General features: G+C 41.2%; 1 protein-coding gene across 1 annotated transcript in view; it reads left to right on the top strand.

Annotated features, from left to right (window-relative positions):
• erbb2 (erb-b2 receptor tyrosine kinase 2) overlaps nt 1-17,409 on the top strand; it is a 46,758-nt gene extending 29,349 nt beyond the window's left edge. Inside the window, exons 12-27 of the mRNA XM_084079113.1 lie at nt 1,404-1,606; nt 2,675-2,804; nt 5,933-6,023; nt 6,401-6,555; nt 6,771-6,818; nt 7,080-7,218; nt 7,700-7,822; nt 8,155-8,253; nt 8,620-8,805; nt 9,631-9,786; nt 9,962-10,037; nt 10,243-10,389; nt 10,794-10,891; nt 11,286-11,477; nt 12,090-12,453; nt 13,436-17,409. Of these exons, the coding sequence (XP_083935239.1) occupies nt 1,404-1,606; nt 2,675-2,804; nt 5,933-6,023; nt 6,401-6,555; nt 6,771-6,818; nt 7,080-7,218; nt 7,700-7,822; nt 8,155-8,253; nt 8,620-8,805; nt 9,631-9,786; nt 9,962-10,037; nt 10,243-10,389; nt 10,794-10,891; nt 11,286-11,477; nt 12,090-12,453; nt 13,436-13,779 (2,551 nt within the window). The 3' untranslated portion in view covers nt 13,780-17,409. The remainder of the gene's footprint in view (nt 1-1,403; nt 1,607-2,674; nt 2,805-5,932; nt 6,024-6,400; nt 6,556-6,770; nt 6,819-7,079; nt 7,219-7,699; nt 7,823-8,154; nt 8,254-8,619; nt 8,806-9,630; nt 9,787-9,961; nt 10,038-10,242; nt 10,390-10,793; nt 10,892-11,285; nt 11,478-12,089; nt 12,454-13,435) is intronic.
• Nucleotides 17,410-18,968: the final 1,559 nt, after the last annotated feature.

Below are 18,968 nucleotides of genomic sequence, written 5' to 3'. Positions count from 1 at the left end.
GTTGAAATGTAGAGCAGGTGTGCGTCCTCGATGCGTCCTTGACTGCGGCTGCTCAGCTACTGTCAATAGCTAGAATAAAAAAACAACAACATAGTGGCACCACAAAATATGAAAATGCAACACTTTAGCATTACATTTTGCTACATCAGGCTGCTGACATGTTTCGACCTTGACTCTTATGCTCTGACGAAGGCTCTCAGCTGAAATGCGTTAGCAGTCTGATGTAGCAAAATATTTTCTTTTGAATCTAAGCAAAAATCTAGAAAATCTGCCATTATGTGTGTCTGCATCTCTGTCTACCCATCCCCTAGATCTCTGTTTTCTACTAACCCTATCCATGAGTCACTCCTGTCTAGGGATGCACAATTAATGGAAAAGAGCTGTTGCTCTTTGCCCTCATGCCGTCATTACATACAGTACCATTTGACCAAACATATGGTTCCAATGAAGAACATTACGAAAATGATAAAAACATATTTTCCCATCACAAATCATCATTACTAATATTTTGATTACAAACAACCATAATAATCGTTTTGGCCATAATCGTGCGGCCCGTCTGTCTTGGTACACAATCATCTGCCTTATGCATTAGATTAGACATTGTTCTCTCAGGTTCATGTTAGGTTGTTGACTCACTCTAGGCTAATCGTTAGCCAGCACTGTTACCTAAAGCTGCAGTGTAGCCTCACTATCTTTGTCCAGAATAACAATGGGAATCTATGGGAAGCTAGCCAGCGCAGTATGCTAAAACCAGGTCAGCGTGACTAGACTACTGGGGCATGCTGGGTATGTTTGTCTGAGAATTCTACAGCAATTTATGATAGACTCAGATTTTATGGGCTGTTGTTTCAGTAATTGGAGCAATTTGATGGTTTTGTTTTCATCCATACATATCTGCATTCAATTGTTTACTTGAGGTGTTTTCATTTGCAGAAGTCTAGATAACAATTTTCATTGTCAATGTCATATCAACTTGATCAAACGATTCTAGTATTTTACATATCCTCAGTGTAATGTTTTCCCCTAGTTTTTAACTAAAACATCTCATAACACTGAGCACTGTAGTTTGATTTTCTCTGTATGCCAGGCTCAATAATAGTAGTAAATTCCAGGCTGTCCTCCGCGACGCACTGAACCGTACCACGCTCAAAACCTTAGTGGAAAGGCCCTATAATAGTCTCATAGAGCCAGATGACCAGAGATATTTGCCTACTGATATGTCTGAGGCACTCTAAATTCAATGTAGGCGCTAGAACAGCACCGAAAATGGCCGCCAACAAACATACTTTTCTATATAAAAGGAGAATTTCTGTTCCGGAGATAATAATGAAAACAATCCACCTCTTAATATTATAAAGACATTTCAACCCAGCCCTAACCTCTCCTCTCGCTGTGTCCAGGGGGGTGTTTTCACTGGCAGTCCAAAACCTCCACATTCGCTCCCTGGGTCTGCGTTCACTACGTAGCGTCAGCGGAGGTCTGGTCCTGTTGCACAACAACTCCCAGTTATGCTACACAACCTCCTTACCCTGGGGAACGCTCGTCCACCCCACCCAGGGACCCTTCCGCATTGTCAACTACAACCAGGACCACCAACTTTGTGGTAGGTGGACTCTTGGTCACACCCGTACATTGTGACATTGAGACATAGATTCAGTATACACTTTATACACACACACACATATCGTTGCTATCGGGCAGAAACCTATATCTCCATATTCTAACTTTTTGTGTTTTTTCATAAATTAATGCCCTTCTTGATCATACTACAGCGTCACACAAAAGTATCCAAAGTAGCAGATCTACAAGCTCGAAACGCGCCGCGTAGTGACGCGTTTTGAGCTTGTAGATATGCTACTTTTGCTTCTTTTGAATTTGAATCCTGAAAAGTAACAGTTTTGGACATATGACAGAGACGATATACAGACACTAATGCTGTTAAAGCAAAATTACACTTTGGTAGACGTTTGGGCTGTATAGTTTACCTTAATATTGGTGAGACATCTTCAATAGATGCTCCGTTGATTAGGAATTGATGAGCCAGAATAGCCTGCCCATTGACTGACATCGCACGGTGAAACATAGCATTTACACAAGTCACAAATTTAGCACACAAACAAATGCAAACAAGGCAGATTCTGCCAATGAATAACATTATAAAACTCTACACTGAATTCTAGTTGTTGTTGATTTTGCTATTTTAATTATGAAGATGACCCGGACTGGATTTGGATCTTCAAATAAGAAGGACGTTGATACCAATGTGTCACCTTGGGCTATTCAAAAATAGCAGATATACAAGCTCATAGCGCGGCACCAAATGCCGCGCTACAAGCTTGTAGATCTGCTATTTTTGAAAATTCGTGAAAATGTGTGCAAATCTTTGAATATATATATTTTTAAAGCGCACATTTTTAACTCAAATCTTTGCTTCTGGGGGTCCCTGGAACAAAATATTTTGATGGGGGTCCGCGGCCAGAAAACAGTTGGGATTTAAGAGACATGTAGAATCGGCTTCAGGTCTCAATGGGTTAATCCCACAAACCCCCACTCCCTATTATAAGACAATGTATTGTTTGACTCTTGACCGTGGCAACTTAGCATGTAGTATTTTAGGTAAAAGGTCAAAGTGTGAGTGTCAGTGTGACAGTGTCTCTTTGTGTCTCTGCAGAGGAGGAAGGCCGTGTGTGTCACCCCCTGTGTGAAGGGGGGTGTTGGGGCCCGGGGTCCAGCCAGTGTGTGTCCTGCAAGGCCTTCCAGCGCGGAATTGAGTGTGTGGAGGAGTGTGATATCTATCAGGGGTAAGGAGGTTATGTTTTTGCCCTGTCTGTCTGTCTGTCTGTCTGTCTTGTCTGTTACCATATCTTGAAAATGAATGGCCATTTGGTTGACCCTATGACCTTTCCATTAGCACCACCGTCAGGCCAAATGAGCAAATGGGAAGGATTCTTAGGCCTTGGCGGAGCTCTGCGTTCTTGTCTGTTTTGTGTTTGTATGCAGTTGTCAGTGGGTCAGTGATTGAGTTGCAGAAGGATGCAAAAAAGGGAAGATATATATATATATATATATATCTCTGCTGTCCAGCAGCAACCAGCTAACTCCAAAACGCTCATTTTTCAGGAAATGAAAAACAAAATACCCGTATTTTCCGCACTATAAGGCGCATCTGAGTATAAGGCGCACCTTCAATAAATGTATTATTTTCATATAGGCGCACCGCATTATAAGGCGCATCCGCACTATAAGGCGCACTGGCGGTGCGCCCTATAGTGCGGAAACCAAGGGAACCAATATTGATACATATATAAGGCGCATCGGATTATAAGGCGCATCCACACTATAAGGCGCGCTGACGGTGCGCCTTATAGTGCGGAAAATACGGTATATGTTTTTTAAGAAATGAAGAAAACCTTATGTTTTTTTAAAACAAAGCAATACTGCCTCATCAAAGTTGGTATAGTGACTTTATATATTGTCAGATACTTGCATGTGTCATTATATTATCACCACTTTACCCAAATCCAGCTCAAGTGGAGTTAGGAGTTTTGTACGATCAGCTAACAATAGCTCCAATCGCTGCGGATGAACTCATTTCTTGTCACATTGCTCTCCTCATTAAACACTTCATAGATTTTAGTAATAGAATTACTTGTTTTCATAACATTAACATCAGTGCTAAGTTTGGTAAACAGGTACACTGCATTACATTACATTACAGTCATTTAGCAGACGCTTTTATCCAACGCGACTTACAATAAGTGCATTCAACATAGGTAGGGAACGAAAACTACTAATCACCAGAAGTCTTAAGTGCATTTTCTGCAAAAACAAGCAACCAAGAGTATACCTAGCGCTAAGGTAAAAGTGCAATATATCAGCTACCTACTTACACTGCATAGTTTTAACAGACTACGGGGGGGAAAACCCTGCGTCGTACTGTATGTTTCTGCTGCTGCTCCTCCTCTGTCTGTGTGGAATGGCAGCACCGAGAGGAGAGGGGGGGGGGGAGTTGCATGCTTTGACGGACAGTTTGAGAATCCAATGGAGGTTGGGAGGTTTTGTCAGAGGCGCTTTTTAATACCTTTCTTTTTTTTTTACACAGACGTAAAGGGTGTTCAATAGTGTTGATCTCTATCTATCTATCTATCTATCTATCTATCTATCTATCTATCTATCTATCTATCTATCTATCTATCTATCTATCTATCTATCTATCTATCTATCTATCTAAAGAAATAAAAACAAGGTACATTTACATTATGAGGGGGTGGTGCCAAAAATACAAACGGAGGCTTTAAATAATATAGAGCTGCAATAAATCAATCGGAATGCTTTTAGCGTTAAGTGTGCTCCCAAGCAGCTGTCGATTGCGGGCAACAGTCAATTAATTTTAAGAGGACATGTATGGGTCGATGCACACAATTTTATAGTCATTATGCATGGACTGGTAAGCATCAGTGTTGTTTGAAACATTTGAAGGCATCAATGATATTTTTCAGTAGAAAGTACATTACTTTTGTTGAGTGAGTAAAACATATTTTAGTACTTGTTCTACAGTAGTCAGTTAAGCATCATGCGTATGTACAATGCATACGGAAGGGGAAGGTTTTCAAACCCTTTTCAAGTTTTCCAGATTATGTTTCAGACTTATCTCAAAATGGATTCATACAACTCCCAGGAGCACTGTAGCCTCCATCATTCTCAAATGGATGAAGTTTGAAACCAACAACAGTCTTCCTTGATCTCTCTGCCTTGCCAAATTGAGTAATCGGGGACGAAGGGCCTTGGTCAGACAGATAACCAAGAAAGAACCCACTGGACACTATAATGAGATACAGAGTTCCTTTGGTTGTGGAGATAGGAGAATCTTACAGAAGGACAGCGATCAGTGCACTCCGATCCTCGGATTGACACCGCAGTCGAATCCATGTTTCTTCTAACTCGGTTTCCTCAGATGTTCTGAGTTCACTACTTCAAGCTCCAAATGTAACCCCTCTCATCACCCCTGTCCGGCTAATTTAACATTTAGGACACCACCACCCTAAACTTCACCCTAAAACACAAACAGTGAAAACTGTCCAGTTCAGGAAAAAAACACTCCAGATGTGGTATTCAGACTCGACTCCATTCTCAACAACAACTTAAATCCCCCCAAAAAATCTGGCCACTCATTCCATATAGTTGCAGCTTCCACCGCTTCATGGAAAGGCATTCCAAACCACATCATCCATATCCTCGGACACTGGTCATCCCAAACCTACCACGGCTACATCCGTCCCAAGTCCAATGACCTGAAAAATGCACACAACTCCCTCATCCGTGCCCGCAGGTTGAATAATCTTTAGGGGTCTCCATCGTCCTCCACCTGACACACACCATGGACCTCCAAGCCAAGAGAATCGGGGTGACGATCCTCCCCCAGAACCTCCACCCCAGTCTTCCCAAACCCCCATGCCCTGGACTCCCAGGCTTCACATCCAACATCACACTGACCACAGCATCACTACACCACCAACGCCACTAACCACTTCCACTTCTCAAATAAACAACTTGAAATACATTTAGTGAAGGCATGGTCTTTACCCAGTGAACCAAGCACTAAGTGAAGGGTCTGAATACGTATGTAAATGGCATATTTCAGTCTTCTCATATTTTAATAAATTTACAAAATTCTCCAACTCCCTACTTTTTGCTTTGTCATTGTGGAATATTGTGTAGAATGAGGGGAAGAAATTAATTAAATCCATTTAATAAGATGAGTCTGAAACGTAGGCTCTGAAAACTTGTATGCACTCTATGTTATTTAATGTCCCTATACTGTACTTGTGTTGCAGGTCTGTAATCTGCATGTTATTTAATGTCCCCACTGTGGTTGTGTTGCAGCCAGGTCTGTATGTTATTTCATGTCCCCACTGTGGTTGTGTTGCAGGTCTGTGCGTGAGTACACCGATGGATCTCTGTGTGGTGCCTGTCATTCAGAATGCCGACCAATCAATGGCTCTGTCTCCTGTCATGGCCCGGTAAGATGGGTGTGCGTGTTTCTGGGTTCAGTCGTGTATTATGTTGGTGTGTGCACAGTGTCAGCTACAATACTCTATTATACAAAAATTACTCCTGTCCTGAAAGTAGATCTTCCTTTGCAAGCATTTCAGTCGACTTAAGAAGTCAGCCTACAAATATTGTGTATTTGAAATGGTGTTTTATGAATGAACCCTTAAGAGACAACATTTGCACTAAGAGCCTTCGTTTGTATTAGTATATGGATACTGTACGTCTACAAATGTTCATAATTATGCCCTTATGCTTGTATGAACATACATAAATATAATACAATATAAAATCCCAAATGCATGTGTATGAAATATAAACAGCCATTTCTCCTACAATCCTCATGCAGGATGCAGACCAGTGCACAGAGTGTCTAAACTTCCAGGATGGAGATGTGTGTGTGGAACGCTGTCCCAGTGGTGTGAAAGAAGATCAGCTCACTATATGGAAATACAGCAACGCCACAGGACACTGTCTGTCCTGCAACACCAACTGTACCCTTTCGTGAGTGAGAATACGCTCACTCAGTCATGACACACACACACACACACACACACACACACACACACACACACACACACACACACACACACACACACACACACACACACACACACACACACACACACACACACACACACACACACAACTATCTGTACTATATTTCTGCTTAGTATGATGATTATAATTATTTCACATGCAGCTCTTCTTTCTTTCAGCTGCACTCAAATGGATGAGAGAGGCTGCCCTATTCATTCCAAAACAGGGTAAGCTATTGAAGGCATAAGAAACGAGCTACTTCACTTTCCCATCCATACTTGGCTTTCCGATAACAAACTGTCATCAATCAATCAATCAATCAAAACAGTTTGGTTTAATGTCGTTGGTTAATTGGGATTAAGGTCTGACTAATCCCAAACTCAGTCCGGTCTAGTTATTTGCCTGAGTGTAAATCAGAAGACGAGCTAAATCCTACAGCCAGGTTGAATTGGACATTGAGATAATAATCCAGGCATTTGTGTTGGTAGACCGGGGACATCTATTGCAGCAGCGGTGGGTGGTGTAGTGCTGTTCTTCATCCTGCTGGCTCTGCTGGTCCTCTACCTGAGGAGACAGAAGAAGATGCAGAGAAAGGAGACCATGAGGAGGATCCTGCAGGAGAACGAGGTCGGCACTGGGCATGATGGGAAATGTGGTGGTGATGTAGTGGTGACATCTACTAACGCTTAGTCATTTAAACACAGAATCCTACTTGCAGACATGCATATCCTATTTTGACGTGATCTGAAATTACACTAGCTCACTTAAGGTTGCATTCCAGCTTTGCCACTGATTCAGCCATTGTAAAAAACAACAACAATGCAGTAAAAAATAAAAAAACACCTGGGGGTGCAAACCCTGCCTGCACCGACATCTCTTGCCCTTGCACTGATTGTGAAATTTTTACCTTTATTGTGACCTTGCCCTTTGACTTTTTTGACCCAAAAGTTAATAATTTCTTCCGGGCAGCCTATTGATCGTTCCCACACACGGACATGCAGACAGGAGAGATTAGAATACCCTGCTATGAGCAGCCTAATACATTGCACATTGTTTGTTTAAAACGTTGTCTTTAGAGTTGTAATATTCAATAATCATTTTACTACAGCTGGTGGAGCCACTAACTCCCAGCGGTGCGCTGCCTAATCAGGCTCAGATGCGAATCCTGAAGGAGACAGAACTGAAGAAACTCAGGGTGCTTGGCTCAGGGGCCTTTGGTACAGTCTATAAGGTACTGTATGTGACCCATGTCTCTTATTAAGTTGTCTACCGGTATTTGCTAAGCAAGTACTTGATTCTAGTTGTAGTAACCAAGTGACAACTTGGTCACTCAGAGCGACTGAAATGTTACTTGGTTTTAACTTGTTACTAGAATCAGGTGTGTTCTTAGGATTCCCTCTTGGATTGTACGCTTATTAAAGCAGCAACTCCACTTCGGGTTGTTTGAACACAGACCTTGTACAAACTGATTATTACGAGACAGAGTTTAAGTCATTTAGACAGAGCACAGCACACTGAATGCGTTGAGTGTGTGAAGTGACTGCTCTCTGGCCACTGTTTCAGGGAGTGTGGGCTCCTGACGGAGAAAATGTGAAGATCCCAGTAGCCATCAAGGTATTACGAGAGAACACCTCGCCCAAGGCCAATAAGGAGATCCTCGATGTGAGTTTGTAAAACAAGTGCATTTTAATCACATCTGTGTAACTGCTAGGGCTGTCATGATCATGAAATTCCACTTGACGATTAATTACAAATAATTTCTATTAATGATTTCATTGTTTTATGGCATTGAACATTGCAACATATATAATATATATGATAGATATGACAAATAACTTGAATATACAAGAACTTACTGACTTAATAATGTTATTAAAAAATAGATAATAAAAAAGATATCTGTATGACGAAAATGTATGACAATTTTCCAACTGTAACAGGCCTAGTAATTGCACTTTTTTTTGTAACAATTAAACTAAATGTATAACAAAAGCCTAAATCCACATCTTCTGAATCCCTGTATCCCAGGAGGCTTATGTGATGGCGGGGGTGGCCAGCCCGTACGTGTGTCGTCTGCTGGGGATTTGTCTGACCTCCACGGTGCAGCTGGTGACTCAACTGATGCCCTACGGCTGCCTGCTGGATTACGTCCGGGAGAACAAGGACCGCATCGGCTCTCAGTTCCTCCTCAACTGGTGTGTGCAGATAGCTAAGGTACGCAGGCGGGTTGGGATTCCTGATATTACAGATTCAAGTTTTTCAGCTTTTCTTCTGTGACAAGCCATTTTTACATAATCATATGATAAAGTAGTTGTTAGCCTTTACTGTCTCTGTCAGCCTTGTGACACAAAGGATACAGGGTAGGTGGGCACTAGGGACATCTGGGCAGCTCGATGTAAAATTGTATATTTTGTCCAAAATATTAAAAAATAAAATATTAGAAAAATCTTCATAAGTAATGTAAAGTATACATGATGTGAACATGCACGGTACATCATTATCAGACTTCATTTTATCCTTCAACTACTTTACTTACGTTTATGCCCCAAAATGACTGGATATACAGGTTTTGTAGCAATTTGTAGCAATTAGAAGAAAGAAATATTAGACCTTAATTGTCGAATGTTTAAGTCATTGAGTGCCTGAATTATTTCTGGCTATTTCTGGCCAATACGATTTATATATATTTTTTTTCAGTTATAAGTTAAACAAGGAGTGGATGGAGCTGCAAATCTTTATATAATGATATCTTGGGTTCTAAAAAAATTCCAAATATTTTTTTTACATTTTGGACAAAATAGCCAATTTTACATTGAGATGCCCAGATGTCCCTAGTGCCCACCTATCCTGTAACCGACACAAATATGCGTACACATTTTTAACATGCGAGTACAGGTCTGAAGGTTGTCCATTGCTCTTTCGTGTGAGTTTTCTTGAGATGTTATTTCTGCATTTGGGGTTTTATGTGATGAGATTTGTGCGTGCTTATTGGATGTATGAGGTTTTGTGTAATGTACCTTTCTCTTGGTTGACGTGTAGGGAATGAGCTACTTGGAGGAGGTGAGGTTGGTTCACAGAGATCTGGCTGCCCGGAATGTTCTGGTGAAGAACCCAAACCACGTGAAGATCACAGACTTTGGACTGGCTCGCCTGTTGGACATAGATGAGACAGAGTACCATGCTGATGGTGGAAAGGTACATTAGGACTGTGTGTGTGTGTGTACACTGTAAGTACCACACACATTCTGAAATGAAATGATCACTTTTGGGGGGAATGCAGCACAAGCCACCATAAGTTAGAACATAGGCTCTTGGTTAGCAAGGTTAGAATTAGGGTTAGGTAAACGTTACTTTGTTTGTTACATTTCAGGTACCGATCAAGTGGATGGCTCTGGAATCTATTCTCCACAGGAAGTTCACCCATCAGAGTGACGTTTGGAGCTACGGTCAGTATATTGCATGCTCGGGTCAAAACTACCAACCATTTGAGAGATTTTATTTTGAAAGTCTACACAAGACATTACCCTTTAAGAACTTTCATATTTATAGCTTTACATGGCAAAATTGTGCCCATTGTGAACTCACTTCCGGTTTTACGACTACAAACTCGAGCTCTAACTCTACTGTCCAAACATCCGTCTCTCTGTCTAGGGGTGACCGTATGGGAGCTAATGACGTTCGGGGCCAAGCCTTATGACCTGATCCCTGCGAGGGACATCCCTGAGCTCCTGGAGGGAGGAGAGAGGTTGCCCCAGCCCCTCATCTGCACCATCGATGTCTACATGATCATGGTCAAATGTCAGTTGAATTATTCTTATTCTTTAGAGGAAAAAGACAGAATATTTCAAGGACTCTTTAACCACTTGAAACCCAGCATCTATATTCTGGGGGGAACATTGGCCAAAAATAGCAGATCCACAAGCTCACAACATGTTGCTATTCGGCTAATTTTGGCAAAGAGACTTTGTGTAGAGGGAAAAAGGTATAGAGCTAACTCAGGTCCAATTTACTAATACCGCATTTTCACATAGCCAAAGTGCTGACAGTAAGTCTAGAGGGTTTAACAAGAAAGAGGTAAAAAGAATGCACCAAGTACAAAGCCAACTCGGGTCGGTTTACTAAGTATAGACGGTTTAAGTGGTTAACTGAAACGTGTTGGATTGATGTGAAATTTCTTTCTTGGTTGGTATTTGATTGTACAGGTTGGATGATTGACCCTGACAGCAGACCAAAGTTCAAAGAGCTGGTGAATGAATTTGGTTCCATGGCCAGAGACCCGCCTCGCTATGTAGTCATTCAGGTGTGTTTGTGTACGCATAATACAGTGATTCCCAACCTGTGAGCCGTGAGGGCATTGCAAGTGGGCCCCCAAATATTTGGCAAAACACTAAGATATATGTTAAGAATATAACATGAATATTAAAAAGAATAATGTAAAAAAATAACATGGTATCATAGTGATACGAATAAATAAGAACTTAAAGTATGCTACGGCTTAGTTCCAAGCTGGAACACAATCGATTGATTGATGATTTAAATAAAAAGGCTCTGAAATTGCACGCGTCCCCTCCCCACCCATCTTTATATTTGTTTTAATCTCTTGGATATATTTCAGTTCCTGCATTCTTTACCGTACTCCACCGCCCACTGAAATCTCTTTTTTAACCCCCAACCTTATTCCTCTCTCCCATCAGAATGATGAGCAGTTAGGCTTGTCCAGCCCGGTGGACAGTCAGTTCTTCCGGATGCTTCTGGAGGAGGAAGGGGCTGAAATAAGGGAACTGCTGGATGCTGAGGAGTACCTGGTACCACAGCCCAACATGTTTACCAGGACTCAGGGAGACGGGGCCTCTATAAATGGACCCTCTCGACACCACTCATGCAGGGTCAGTGGGGAAGGAGGGGGTTTGGGGTCTCTCTGTCTGTCTCTCTATATCTCCCTCTCCCTTACACTTTCCGTATTATTTCTTATGTCCACAATTAAACACTTCCTTGTCAATTGAAACTCTTTTTGTTTGCATGAAGCAGAATAAATAGTATTTTATGGCATACTGCATCTCAATCTGACAATACAGCATCTATATTCTTTATTCTTTATTCGGATCCCCATTAGCTGGCTCCAAAGTAGCAGCTACTCTTCCTGGGGTCCGCAACAAACGTAACAATACAATACATATCACATATAATATAATAACAACATGTATCAGTCTTACTAAAAAAAAAGTAAAGTAATTAAAAGTCAAGTAAAAAAAACATGACAACCCATCAAATTACTGTACGTCAAGGTCAGTTAATTAACATTAGGGTTATTGATCACATGTTTTTTAAGGAGTTTCTTAGAACTTGCCTTACTCTCTCTTAATATCTCCTAACCTCTTTCCCCTACACTCTCTCTTAATTTCTCCTAACCTTTTCCCCCTACACTCTCTCTCTTAATTTCTCCTAACCTCTTTCCCCTACACTCTCTCTTAATTTCTCCTAACCTCTTTCCCCTACAGAGTACGGATCACTGCCTGGAAGCTGAGACATCCCTTGTTGGCGGACCAAGGAGCATGTACTCTTCCCTAAGCACTCTGCGCAGCCAGTACCCCACCTTTCCAGTAGGGGCCGGTAGCTCCAACGGCCCCTGGAGCCCTCAGTACCCCTCGCTGGCTCGCAGCCCCTCCACTGGGGGCCAGTCTGACTCTGTCTTCCTAGATGACCCTTCAATACTCCCAGCCAGCCCAGGACGCTATGACAGCCAGGGGGATCTGGAAACAGATGGCCCGCCCATCCATCACCATCACCATCCTCATCCTCATTACCTTCATCACTCTTTACCTAGACGGAGTCACGGGTATAATCACAGTCACGCTTTGCCAGGTGAGATCGCGACTGACACCGCGTGGTACTGTATGTACACATTATTTGTACATACAGTCACCATGGTGAACTTCCTGTAATAAAGCTTGCGATGGTTATGAAATTCTGATTCTACACTCAGGGATACTGTGTACAGTGAGCTCCACAAATATTTGGACAGCGACATGTTTTGATTAGTCTCCCACAGTGACTAGAATGAGTGAATAGAATATTTTATTGGCAACAGTTAAGAGTACACAGTATCACCATTAAAAGCGCAAAAATAGATAAAAAAGAAAGCCAAAGCTTGTTTCCATTGTGGCCCATTTTAAAACATTAAACACACGACAAATATTACGAACAGTGTGAAAACACAAAAATAAGTACTAATATAAACAGTTTAAAACGTATTTATCGAAGTCCAACTGGTATTTAATTGAAGCCATGATTTAAGATTAACTTTAATAGTGAATTCAGGGATATCAGATCTGCTGGCAGAGCATTGAGTAGTGGCTACATAATAAAACCTGCGTGTCTTAAACCCGGGGGGATCAAGATCATAGGAACTCCCCCTGGTGGACTAACCATTAGCATCCCTCACTCTGGACAGGCAACTGAGAAAGTACTTGGAAACCATGTCATTTAGGATCTTGAAAACACGTTGCTATTGGGTCTAAACCTTGTATGTCCAAAACAGTTACTTTTCAGGATATGGAAAAAAACACATGTGTTCCAATGGATCCTCTTTTTAATACTTTGTCATAGAAAACCCTCAGAAAAAGACAGACTTAACCATTCTCAATTCCACTATTTTTCAAGAATCTTCAAGCTCACAACACAAACTGCTGTTTCAAACTGCAGACTATGAAACATGTCAAACTAATAAGACTGCAAATGCTGATTTAGAAGTGTAGTCATTGCCAGATAAGATTCAATATCATTTATATCGTTCATTCATTGTGTGGTTCCCTTCCTTTAACTCTGCTTCGTTCCTCCCGGTCAGAATACGTTAACCAGGAGATTCAGGACCTCAGGCCGGCGATAGCGGAGCGGCCCAGCACTCTGCCTCGCAAAGGGGCTAAGTCTGATCGACGCCTGCCTAATGGCCTGAGCTCTGGACACAGTGTGGAGAACCCTCAGTACTTGGTCCCCATGACCTCTGGTGGCCCTGTGTCTCCAGCCTTTGACAACCCATACTACCTGGACCTAGTGGCTAAGGCCCAGGCAGGGTCCGGGGGTATGGGTAGGGACGGAGCTCCTCCCAGGCAGGTGAATGGATTTGTGACCCCCACTGCAGAGAATCCAGAGTACCTCGGACTAGCAGACACCTGGAGCGGACATACATGAGGGGAAGGACTGGAGGTGCCATGCGGAGGAGCTGAATTCATACCAATTGGGCGCCACCACAGGGAAAGGATGAGCCAGGAACAAAGGGAGATGAACACGTGTGTGAGAACAAACAGAGGGGAGGTGGGCGTGGAAATGACTGTGGATGACAGTGATGTGTGCCAAAGAGAGTGTGTGTGTGTGTGTGTGTGTGTGTGTGTGTGTGTGTGTGTGTGTGTGTGTGTGTGTGTGTGTGTGTGTGTGTGTGTGTGTGTGTGTGTGTGTGTGTGTGTGTGTGTGTGTGTGTGTGTGTGTGTGTGTGTGTGTGTGTGTGTGCGTGCGTGTATGTGTATAATTGAATTGAGGGCCACTGTCGAGAGAAACCCTGGTTAGAGACAACTGAGGGTGTCACCAAATCACAGAGTTGAAACACCACCACCCAGTACAGTGTAGCACTAATTCAGCTGGTAAGTTATTTACATGCCATTGTTTGTTTTCCTGCTTGTCTTCTATTGAAGCTGTGTTGTATCTATATAAATTATGTGACCTGAGTGCCAAAAAGAAAGTGGACACAGCTTCTACAAGGACTAGTACTTTATAAGCAATGGAAGTCTTTTCTCAAATACTCTCAACTCAAGGTACGAGCAGGCAAAACAACTTTTTTATTTTATTTTCTCGTCATTTTGACAAACAGGGAGAATCCAACACTGGACTGTGTTTATGAACTCAGTTATTTTTTTATGTTTATTTTCTTTTATACATGCTTATATGTTTATGGTTGTTTTTACTATATGTGAATCACTTTTTTGTAAACTTCGTTTTGAATCCCACTTTGTGTTGACACACAGAAGGTCCGGCTTGTCTGCCGATTTGGACGGGAAAAATATATACTAATTAATGCTTTTTTGGGGGGGACAAATGTGAGCCATAATAGGCATTGATGGTGATATTTAGTATTCGGGTCAGTTGCTCCCAGACCTGATCTTTGGTACAGTCAAAGACATTTTGTTGTGGCTAGAAAAGACCATGGTTCCCATCTGGCCATTACACATAGGCTACATCCCGAAAGAAAGACGTCCTGTATGTGGAAAACGAAGTCATTGTATCACACTGATATATGTGAACATTAATGGTTTTGGCTGCAGCTAGCATCCACAGTAGCAGGTTTAAGCGTGATATTTTAAAGATGCAAAACATTGTATTATGTTGCAAAGACTAATAATTTAAGACAAAAAGATATTTTAGAATTTGGAATATTCAAATTGACAACACAACTGGTATTGTCATATGCATTATTTTTTAAATGTGTGTGCAATATAGTATTATGCACTAGCCTAAGGCCTAAGGACCCAAAGCTGGTGTCATTACAATGCATCTTGTGTTTTGTGCCTTTAATGTGCCAGACAGTCCTGCAAGCTGTTGGTGAATATGCCCCATAGAAGAGGGATATCTTTGACCCTGTATGTTGGGAAAAAAGTACTTTAATGTGAGATGATTTGGTTTTATAGACAAATTGAGCCATGCACTACAACACTGGAGATGAATGTAATTTCTAAGGAGAGATCTGCAGCTCTCCTCAGTTTCGATAATCAATGCATGGTTCAAATTCCTCCTAGCGAGAACCCACTGGCCTCCTAGTTAATAATCAACTGCATTTTTGAAGAATGTTTTTTCCACGTTAACTTGTGTGTTTGCAGCGGCAAAGGGCGGGCTGTGCCAAACCAGTCAATGGAGCCTTTGTCCCACCCCCTGTGGACTTGTTGGAAGGTCAGTAGTCTACTGACTAACCATCCCAACCATAGATATTGTCGCAGCTTTGAAAAGGGGAGACATGCAATTCATCTACAGTAAATGGGAATGTGGGGTCTCTGAATACTCAAGAGTTACTCCTTTTTTAAGATGATCAATAGATAAAAAATATTTTGCCCCCACCATATGGCTTCTGACATTCTTCACAATGTCAAGTTGCAGTACAGTTTATGTAGAATTATGGTACTACTGAGTTTGAACACTGAAAGACATTGGCTCTCTGGGTTAATGAATGTCGCCGGCTCATCCTGAAGAAGATGGATGATTTCTCAGCGGTTCTTTAAACAATGAGTTGAGTGTGCCTGTGTACGGGTGGGAGGGCTCAGACATTTGTTGAAATGTGTGCAATCCCCTTACCCCTCACCCACACCCCACCCCCGCAACCCTCATTCTCTATGAAGTCTCTGTGGCATGCAGAATTTGTATCTGTTTTCATATATGGAGAGTTTCATTCTAAAATGATGTAGCCAACATTTGAACAAAAGTGACAACTACTGTTACAAAAGGATTGCTGACATAACAGCAAAAACATTGAAAGTTATTCGCTATTTTAAGACACCTACCAAATGCATTTTTTAGGATGGGACCATATGTGTTTTAAATAACATACTGTGGTAATAACATTGCATTTTGTAATGAAACCGTACATACTTACATACAGGTACATGCATGTCAAAGAGATATTCATTTACTTTCAAGGGTGTGATGTTTTTGATTTGAATCATTGACCTGTGTCTGTCTGTCACATTATAGAATCTAGTTATGTACTGTTCAGAAATGCAACTGTTATCAATTAATTGGATATTGTAGGTGGTCCTACAAACAGAACAGAAGGTTGTTTTCTTACTGCATCTGTCAGACAAGGTCCACAGTAAATTCCCAGGTGTTCATTTAACCCTGAGAGTTTGCAAATGGACGCTTTCAGGTCTCTTCTACTTACATAACATAATGCACCTTTGCATGGACTAGCAACCCAGGCAGTACAGGTCATAATTAATGGGAGTTGGTCTCCCTCTAGATAGATGAAGCTCCACACAGGGGGGCAGCCTTAAGGATCTCCGTTTCAAGAGCTAATGTGGGGCCCCCCACATTACCCGAGGGGTGTGGAGTGTGGGGGCCCACTGACGGTGGGGCCCGTTTCAATTGAAACGGGTGAAAGAAACATAGCTAAGAGCGCCACTGGCTCTACACACTATGAAACTCTAGTAGTGGTAAAAGTGGGTGTAGTGCTTAAAAGGACCATCCCTTAACTCAGAAGTCTCAGGTTCGATCCTGAAAGCATAACATTTAAATATTTATGTAACAATGTAGGTATATGTGATTCAGGGAGTGGTGGAAGACTACAGAAGTATTTCAGAGCTAAGCCTAAATCAATATTTGTTATATGACTGTGTCTTGCTGAAAATAACAGATTTTCAACAGAAAATGTGTTTTTTTTTGGCAAGTGATGCATCACACACAGCGCATATGGTGGATTAACTTTTAACATGATTCCATATCATGGTAATTTTGTGAGATCATCTATGAGAAACGTGAGAAATGAAAGGTCTAGGATATGCTGAAGGCATCTAGAAGAAATGTCTGTAATGTACATTTTAAGAAAATGTATCTTTTGTACCTTTTCATGTGAATATTTTTATGTTTCATGGACTGTGGGATGTATAATAACACTTCACTGGGTGTTTCACTTCCATGTTGACTTCTTCTATTGTTGAGACAAACATTGTAAGTGTACAGTATGTATAGCAAAAACTAAATGTTTTGTAGCTAATTTGATATGATACATTGTGACCAGCCGTGGCTACTGTGGGTTAAAAGAGAAACAGCAAAAACATCTGAAATGATTTTATATGGAATTATTGTAGACACCACATGTGCCTAGATACACTGGTTTTCAAAGTGGGGGCCTGGACATGAGAGTAAAATGTAAAATAAATTAAATAAAACACACACACACACACACACACACACACACACACACACACACACACACACACTGTGTGTGTGTGTGTGTGTGTGTGTGTGTGTGTTTAGGTGTCCACGATAAAGCCTGTAAAATTTGATTTTACATTGAAATGTCAAATGGTGTAACCGGTTACCCCCTTTGGCGCTTAAACTTTATATCAAAAGTTTATGATGCTTATTTAATGATGTTAAGTAAGCAGTTTTAAATCCATAAAACAAATCTGTACAATTAAATGCATAATATTTACATCCCTTGCAGAGCTGACATTGTGAGTTCAAAACTCAAACTGAGAAGTCTCTTGGTTGAAAAAAAGGATGCTTTTTTTCTGTGCCTGACTCTAATATTTAACTGAAGAGCATGCAATAAATCTAAATAGAGTATGGACCACTGTGGTACAGTGGTAAGATACCTGCCTTGCAGAGCAGAGCTTCTGAGTTCAAAATTCAGACTGAGCCTTTTAAAGGCAAATTATTTTTTTCTAGTTTATGTCTGTCTGTAATCTTTCACTAAACAGCATAAAATAGAACTATTAAATGGAGTATTTCTTGGTTTCAGATGACCAAAACGATAGCAATTTTAATCCAGCAGAACTTTTATTTGTTTTGTTTTTTATTTCTGTTAAAGATAGGATGATATTATTTGTTGAAAACAAAACGTTTTTGTTAAAAAGGTTAAAGCACCATATTCTGATAGGTCTTTCTGATAATCATTGCTATAGACCAATTATTTGTTTACCAATATTGAGACTACCGCACAAGTGATTGTTTCATGCAATCAATTCCCAACATTGTTTCGGGGTGCGCTGGTTTCAGTTCATTCAACCTCCTCTTGTGTGTTGGCTAGTGAGGCGCGTCCTAGCGAGACCTGACAATGGGTTTCATTTGGTGCCGGCCTGCGCGCGCATACTGGTTCTTATAAGTGTGACGTCGTCTGTTAAGGGGTCTATAGTGTTTGTTCAGTAACGGGTACTCTCCAGTCTCCACATCTCACATAAACAGAAAATACATTTTCAGGTGGTGGGTTGCAAATCTTCAGTCAATCAGTACCCATTTATCATTTTGTCTGCATTTCTTTGTCCTCGCTTCCAAATTCACTTGTTTATCCTGGATCTTCTCTCCTGATTCAGCTGATTGGATGAAATTGGTATCCTGGCCTGAAAATGTGTTTTCTGTTTACCAAAGAGCTGGACTCCCATTACTGAACAAACACTTATATAGACCAATTTAACACTTTAAAAATACATTAAAACAATTATGTCTATAAAGCTTTCAAATCATTTCTCAATCAGTGCTGTATTATGACCACAGCTCCTCTTTTGATTAGCTTGATTAACTCAACCTTCAAGGCCACCCCACTAGTACTAGACTACTAGTTACGTCTAGTGTTCTTTATCCATTTTCTGATTATATCTCACACAAAAGAGTCTCAGGAACGT

The sequence above is a fragment of the Gymnoscopelus microlampas genome, assembly GCF_963454915.1.
Source record: "Gymnoscopelus microlampas genome assembly, chromosome: 14".
Classification (NCBI taxonomy): domain Eukaryota; kingdom Metazoa; phylum Chordata; class Actinopteri; order Myctophiformes; family Myctophidae; genus Gymnoscopelus; species Gymnoscopelus microlampas.
Note: the sequence above shows the minus strand (reverse complement) of the source record. Positions and strands in the feature narration are given on the sequence as shown.